This window comes from Carassius gibelio, chromosome B15 (assembly GCF_023724105.1).
Source record: "Carassius gibelio isolate Cgi1373 ecotype wild population from Czech Republic chromosome B15, carGib1.2-hapl.c, whole genome shotgun sequence".
NCBI classification, from domain to species: domain Eukaryota; kingdom Metazoa; phylum Chordata; class Actinopteri; order Cypriniformes; family Cyprinidae; genus Carassius; species Carassius gibelio.
Genome location: NC_068410.1, coordinates 16,194,445 through 16,202,447, shown reverse-complemented (window position 1 = coordinate 16,202,447; position 8,003 = coordinate 16,194,445). Strand labels below are relative to the sequence as shown.

The 8,003-nt window shown below is 37.4% G+C and overlaps 1 protein-coding gene across 1 annotated transcript in view; it reads left to right on the top strand.

The window, feature by feature from the left end:
• Positions 1-1,147: 1,147 nt before the first annotated feature.
• The window catches only part of LOC127972505 (sorting nexin-19), a 33,151-nt gene continuing 26,295 nt past the window's right edge, over positions 1,148-8,003 (top strand). Inside the window, exons 1-9 of the mRNA XM_052576041.1 lie at positions 1,148-1,306; positions 1,795-3,549; positions 4,438-4,576; positions 4,659-4,759; positions 4,863-4,982; positions 5,056-5,177; positions 5,262-5,355; positions 5,532-5,709; positions 7,002-7,131. Of these exons, the coding sequence (XP_052432001.1) occupies positions 1,966-3,549; positions 4,438-4,576; positions 4,659-4,759; positions 4,863-4,982; positions 5,056-5,177; positions 5,262-5,355; positions 5,532-5,709; positions 7,002-7,131 (2,468 nt within the window). The 5' untranslated portion in view covers positions 1,148-1,306; positions 1,795-1,965. The remainder of the gene's footprint in view (positions 1,307-1,794; positions 3,550-4,437; positions 4,577-4,658; positions 4,760-4,862; positions 4,983-5,055; positions 5,178-5,261; positions 5,356-5,531; positions 5,710-7,001; positions 7,132-8,003) is intronic.

Here is an 8,003-nt window from a genome sequence, read left to right as displayed (position 1 = left end):
ATTAGTGGTAATAAAGATTCTTTATTGACACCAGTGGTTCTGAAGAATGAAGAACCTTGAACTTCCATGGAAGCTTTCAAATGCAGAAAAGGTTCTTTAGATTTTTTAAATGTTCTTTAAAATTGAACTTTTAGGAACTGTTCACTGATAGGGTCTTTGGGAACCGAAAGTTGTTCTTCCATGCCATCGTATGTGCATGTACTGTATATATATATATATATATATATATATATATATATATATATATATATATATATATATATATATAATATATATATATGTGTGTGTGTGTCTGTGTGTATATAACTCTTTCTCTCTATACTAATTCAATTCTTTAAAAAAATTACCTTTCTAATCTTTTTGTATTCTATTTTCTTTTCATTTATTATACAATTATTTATATATATATATATATAAGACCTCTAACACTAAAATAAATAAATAGAATACAGCTAGCTAGAATACTAGCTAGCTGTATTCTTTTTCTACTCTATTGGTTTTCTTTTTCTTTTTCTTTTTATTACTTAAAAGCCTTTGCTAAAGTATGTGTACTGCGTTAAGCTAACCGAGACTTGTTATAGCACTTACCGGTATATATCATTGTTCTTTTGTTGTTTTTGATTGCTTCCATTGTCCTCATTTGTAAGTCTCTTTGGATAAAAGCGTCTGCTAAATGACTAAGTGTGTGTGTGTGTATGTATATATATACACACATATACATACATACATACATACTGTACACACACATTATTTATTTTCTTTTTTTTTTCTTTTAATTTTTTTCCAACTCAAGTTTGGAATCAAGGTTTTTTGACACAAGATTTGAGACACTGAAGATACTAAAAATATATTCAAACGGAAAACAGAAATTGCAATAATATTTCACAGTAAATGCAGCCCTGGTTAACAAAAGAGATGTTTCTCAAAAAATAAAAATAAAACGTAATTATACATCACCCCCATGTCTTTTAGAAAAATGTTTTACTTTTTCTGTAAAACATAAAAGGAGATACGAGCCAGAACGAGCTTTTTTTTTTTTTTTACTTTTACCTTTTACTTTCATTGTGTGGAAAAGTAGGATGAAAGTGAACGTTGTCTGAGGCTGTCATCTGTGCTGTAGCAGAGCGCTGCAGGGTTCAGTGTGACCTCTAGAGGGCGACAGAACAATGAATGCACTTCCTTATCTGAGGCGGAGATGCCGAGGAAGAAGCTGTCAAAACACTGCAAGGCCCTCTGAGTGGGCATTTAAACATGACTTGGTTATTGTCCAAATTTGCAGCTTACATTAATTTAATATGCTGTTAAGGTAAGTTCATTTTAATTCAGTAATGTTTACCGTGACGACGTTTTTTTTTAAATTACGAAACGCCAGCTTAATACCGATCAAAACGTACGCACAGCAACGTCCTTATATATAGATGAAGTCACGATGCCTAGATTAGTCAAACTAGTCTTTTTTATTAAGCTTGGTGTTTATTTGTGTATTAATAATGCGCATAATATCATAGTATTCAAGTTAAATTTATAGCAAATCGATATTTACACACTGATTTTTTTTTTCTAAAGTAGGTACTCTAGTGCTATATTCTATTTTAATATTTACATAATTGTTTAATTTCTTATTTTAATGTCAGTGGTGGCTGGCTACTGTCAAGCTACCAAAGTTTTAATTCAGTATAGAAAAATTGTTCAAACAAACAATAGTCCATCTATTTGGTTTCTCATGATCCGTTTCTTAAAGAAACCCAAAAATGAACAATCAGTTATCCTCACTGATACACATCTCATTTATAGATCGGTGGTCATCCCGGATGTTATACCAAAAACCAAATTACTTGCTTTCTTCTGTGGAAAATGGACGAAGATATCTGAGAAATGTCCATGTAATGGAAGTCAATGGGAACCACAATTATTTGGTTGGTGTGTCGCTCCATTTTCCTTCACGGGAGTACTTAAACATCTGCAATGACTCCGCCTGAGCATCTCAATGTGAGCCCCTGGGGCTTGTCTGAGTTTTTGGTCCAGAGGAGGTTGCTTGGTTTTGGGGCTCTGCTGGCCTGGATGGTCTTGTTCCACCTGCTGATCAACGTTTGGCTCTTGTGTTTCTTCACAAGCCTCTTAGTGGTTATAGGTGGTTGGCTTGGTTCCCAGGTTGTCCTGGACTCGGACAGCGTTGTTCACCTAGAGCACTTTGTTAGGCTGGAGGAGATCCCTCACAGTGCCGAAAGCGAGCAACAACTGGAAGACGAGATCCAGAAGACAGTTGGCAAGATCATACGTGACTTTGTCACCTCATGGCACAGCACCGTTTCCAAAGAAAAAGAGTTTGAGGATGAGGTGCACAATGCCATGATCTCAATGGCATTGGAGCTGAAGGGTCGAGTGGCAAGAGTTGACAGGAAAGCTTTATCTCAGAGGGTTTTAGACCTATGTGGATGTCACCTTCAGTGTTATTTGGGTGCCAAGGAAGTCGTTAAACATCAAGAGGTGGAAAAAGGGGAAGACCTCTGGGAGGCGTACAGCAAACTCTGCCCTCCTCATCCCGCTCTTCAGAGCTCTGCTGTCGAGGTGAATTACGTACGGGCAATTGTAGATCTGCTTCTCCATGCTCTTGTACCTCCTCCACATTTAGAAACCCGAACAGGTCGATTTGTGGTTGGCGAACTTATAATGTGCAATGTTCTGCTGCCTTTAATTGCAAAACTGTCCGACCCGGACTGGCTAAACATGTTGATTGTAAGCATCTTCACAAAATCCAGCGAACCAGCACCAGAACCAGCAGAAGTTCACGCTCCACCACAAGTTCTATCTCCTCAAGAAAACACGCCGCAAGAGCTTGAAATTCCTTGCGTTCTGTCCCTAAAAGTCACCCCAGAGACCCCTACAGCAACGGAGGCCCCAACACCAGAACTTGCAGCTTATGATGTCTTTGACTCCGCTGATCTTTATTCTCCACACAACCTGGAGGAAGACGAACCACGGTCGACCAAACCGTTTCCATTGGGTTTTAGCCCCAGGGATTATCTGAGACTCGGTAAACCCAATCCGTTCTATCAAGAAACCGACTCCGATTTGGATTCTCCGCTAACAGATTTCAAGCCGAGCACCCTAGAAACGCTGGCTCTGATTGGTTCAGAGGAGACCCTTTCTGAAAGTCTTGCAGAATACACCACTCCGGCTGATGCTGGGTTAGACCTCGAGGATGAACTTCCAACTTACACCAATAATACGACAGAGAAGGAGCTATTGGTACGTTCCACAGGTGTGCCTGAGGAAGAGCCATCAAGGTTTTGCACTCTCCAGCTGCTGGAGAAGAGCAACTCGAGTGCAGACCAGCCAGGCCTGGTGTACCCCAGTGAGCTGGCTTTGACTGCACCCGTCCAGGCTTCTTCACCAGCTGGGATGGCATCCCTGGCACCTTTTAACTTCGAGCCGCTCAGCAGCCCAGAGGGTCCGGTCATTATCCAGAACCTCCGCATCACTGGCACCATTACTGCTAAGGAGCACCGAGGCACTGGCTCACATCCCTACACTCTCTACAGCATAAAGGTTCTCACTTTTCTCTGTTAAATCATGTTGGTAAAGTTATCAAGTTCGTTAAATCTAGGTTGAAGTTTACCAGAATTGGCTGATATTTGATATTTAATAGTTCTCACTCATTTCTGCTAATTTTACATTTAGATCCCCTTTGCCGTCATCTAACGCACAGTTAACATTCATCTTTTAAATATGACTAATTTCACTGTTAAATAAAATCTCAGACAAATTTTTTAATGAATATATTGCCTACCTTTTTCATATTAATATTGATATATTATTATGTTAATATATTCGGAATATAATGTTTTAATAAATTTTCACAATACTGTATAGAATTACTTATTGTATGTTGGCTATATTATTGTTATTATTATTATTATTATTATTATTTTAATATATAATTATTATTTTACTTAATATTTGAAAATGTTGTTTAAATAATAGCTTTTTTTTTGTTTCAATTTCTTTTTTTTCTTTTCTTTTTTTTTTATCAAAATATTTGATATTTTTTTCCCCTCCAATTTTTCAGTAATAAGTAATTTATTATATCTTATAGAATTGTATTATCAGTCCATCTCTGGAGTGCCTTGACTATAATTTTAGTCACTACCCTTTTTAGTCTGGTTTGTCTAATTCAAAAGTTTCTTTAGAAGAAAAATGGTTGATAAAAATTCTTTACAATGTCACATTTTATTTTAGCCCACACAAGAGTCATATTTAATAAATTCTAGCCCTTTATCCACACGTTACAGGGGAAAAAAAATGCTATTCATGAAACTCTGTAGTCTATTCTTGAAGGATATTCTGTAAAGCTTTAGTAATAGTAACCAAAAGGACGAAGTGTTGCAAAATGTCATCATAATATGATTGGTTGATAAAGATGTGTTTTTCTTGCAGTATGAGACAGCCATTGACTCTGAGAATCCTGAATCATTGCAGCCCATGGCCTATCACACCGTCAGCCGACGCTACAGCGAATTCCTCAACCTTCAGACCCGTTTAGAGGAGAAACCCGAATTACGCAAGATTCTTAAACGTGAGCAGAGCATATTAGTCCTGTCAGTTTTAAAGCTTTCCAAAACTCTGTTTTATTGGTTGTCTTGTTCTGTTAACTGTAGATGTGAAAGGACCAAAGAAAATATTTCCTGAGCTTCCATTTGGAAACATGGACTGTGACAAAGTCGAGGCCAGGAAAGGTCTTTTGGAAACATTCCTTAGAGTACGTTTTTTGAATATATAAATTACATGAACCGGACTATATTTAATGTTAGTATTCCATTCCAGGCAACTTCTTTCAAATGTTTATTCATCTTTTATTACAGCAACTTTGTGCCATTCCTGAAACGGCCAACAGTGAGGAAATGCAAGAATTTCTCGCTCTTAACACTGATGCAAGAATTGCCTTTGTGAAGAAACCCTTCATTGTTTCACGCATAGACAAGGTACTTTACAGATTGCACATTGTATGTTTTGACCGCAACTCTTTATATAAAATTTTGTTTTATGACTCGGCAGATTGTGGTGAATGCTATAGTGGACACCCTGAAGACGGCCTTCCCTCGCTCAGATCCACAGAGTCCTACTGATGAAATTGACGCAGAGCCTGATGGGAAACCATCCACTGACAAGAAATCCAAGTATAGGAGGAGAACAGCTTGTTTCCTGAATAGTTTATAGCTGTCAGTATATTCCTGGATGACTCATACATGTTTCATTTCTAGGTCTCGAATGAGGTTCTCTAGTAAAACTGCCCCTGCTCTCAACGTGTCTGACATGAAACCCAAAGTGCTTTACTGCTTTGATGAAAGCAGCTCTGTAAGTAGCAGTCACCGGAGTCTTTTTCAGCGAACCATAAGAAGGAAGTGAATGAGAAATAGAAAATCGCTTTTGCTAATTTCCACTCTGCAGTAGTTCTTGTGTCCCTGAAAGTTGTTTTCTGCTCATTAGCAGCACGGTGAATATGCATTGATTTGTTTTTGTTGTTGTTACAGGTTTTCAATGGCTTCTCTTTGAACGAGCTGGAGAGCTTCATCTCCGAGAAGGAGCGTTGTGAAGCTAAAACAGGGTTTGATGCTGATGCAGAGAGAAGTGGAGCATCTAAATGGGAAATAAAAACATGCGCATGTGCCAAAGCACAGCTACAGAATGAACCCGCCTTCAGTGATTCTGGTAATGACTCTTGTATAAGAGAAATAATGATAATAATATTATTTCTAGTAGGGCTGGGCGATATATCTAACGATATGATCATGCGCATCTAATCAGTAAAGCTGCTTCCTTGATCACTGCTAAAAGCGCCATCACCTGCTTATAATTGGAGTGGCATTTAATAGACAGAGCCGTAGATCGCTGACAAGCTACGTAATATTGCGTTCATTATCGCAGATGAATCGCTTTCGATAATGAACACGATATTGCGTAGCTTGTCAGCGATCCATGGCTCTGTCTATTAAATGCCACTCCTATTATAAGCAGATTTTAGCGGTGATCACGGAAGCAGCTTTACTGATTAGATGCGCATGATCATATCGTTAGATAGATCGCCCAGCCCTAATTTCTAGACTTCAACTCAGTGTAATTATTAACTCACACAAGGGGAAGGTTTCTCAAACAGGGACTTTTAATATAGTAGGGGTGTTTATGTGTTCAGTACGTATCGCAGTTTTGACTCAGTTTAAATGAGTTGTGTAATGTAAATTAAATATTTAGTTTAGACGTTTTTTTGTGGTTGAAACAGTGATTGAGCGATTGCACGAGGCATGATATGTTCATGCGTTCATGTTTATTTTGCTTTAAAACTAGCTAGTGGTAAAGAGGAAGGGATGATCATGCTCACTCGTGCTCTGCGATGCCATTTGAACCGAGGCATTCATACAGCGACATTTATTGTTTGAATTTCCTGAAAAACAAATGGACATCATTTGAATCGATGTTGTATAAACACAATGCTGTATTTCCGTGCACATATGTACCAAACCAAAAGATCCACACAGAAAATTTTCAGTACAAAAACATGACTTTTACACTCTTATTGTATAGTAAACTCATGAAAACCTTTTTCCACTATAAAGAACAATGTTTGAGGATTTCAGAGGACCCTAGGTGCCATGTTGGCTAGGTCTTTAATATTATGTAAGTTACCTCTAGAGGGCAGCATTGTACTTTCAGAATGTTTTCAAGCATCTCTCGCCCTGACGAAAACCAGCTCTCATAGTTCTGTGCAAGAAAAAATAAACAAAGTCATTCCATGTTCCATATTATAAAAACATGTCAGTGATTGGATCTGTGTGTGTTCATATTTTGTGTTTTAGTTGTACTCGTGGACTGAACATGCTGTGCTCTTATTCAGTCATTCTGGGAATCATTTGACAAACACGTTTTCAAAGATTGTGACCAGTGTCTCTTTTTCAGCGGTGACTGATGGCTTTATATTTTGTGTGTACCTGTGTGTTTGTGTACAGCTAGTAAGATGGCTCTATCTGACCAGGCCTTGAATATCCTGTGTGTGCTCATGAAGGATCAGTGGAGCTGGCTCTGCACAGAGAACATCCAGAGGGCCATCAGACTGCTGTTTGGGACCCTCATTGAAAGGTGTGTGTGTCCACCCCAATGATAGGAGCAGATCGCAGTGTAATCAGTCTTAGGTAGCTTCTTGTATTCAATCCAGTATTTGGATTAGATCTCAAAGCTGAACCAACTGTTTGGCATTTCTACAATTACTCTAATGATGTCTCTTTGTTGATGGAGAACGAATCAGACACGTTTTAGTGGTATTAGTGAACAGACCATTCATCCCTGCCGAGTAAAAGCTTAAAATGCATTCATTTGTCTCCCTCTCTTTAATCAGAGGCTGAGATATTTGAGAGATGTCCAACATATCTCTCATCTCCGATGTGGAAAGAAGTGTTTTCTACTTAGTTAATGCCATAAATCTGGACCACATCTATACATTTAAAATAGATAATAGCATGAAGTGAAAAGTGGGACATTTCTTAAAGGTTTGTTTGTTCAGATTTAGTGCAGATTTATAAGCTGAAGTCTACTTTTTTATCATTTGTTTTTTTGCATTTCTCTACATTCAAAGATGGAGGAAGATTGACATGTTGACGCCTGAAGATTGTTTTAGTCGACTGTAGAGTTTTACATTTTTGGTTCGTTAATATTTGTTGTATGTTGATTTTATTTTTATTTATTTATTTATTTTTAAGTTTCTGTAGAGCATTTATTTCATTTTCCCCATAACTTTGTATGTTCTAGATTTTTTTAGAAAGACTAGTGTGACTTTAGTCTTCAGTAATTCAACTTTAACGTTCAAAAGTTTGGGGTTAGTAAGATTAATATTTTCCTTCAGCAAGGATGCATTCGTTTAATGAAAAGCACAGTATTTTTTTTTTACAATTTATGATTGCAATAGTTAATGAATAATTGTATTGATTAAATTATAAATTATAATATAATAATAA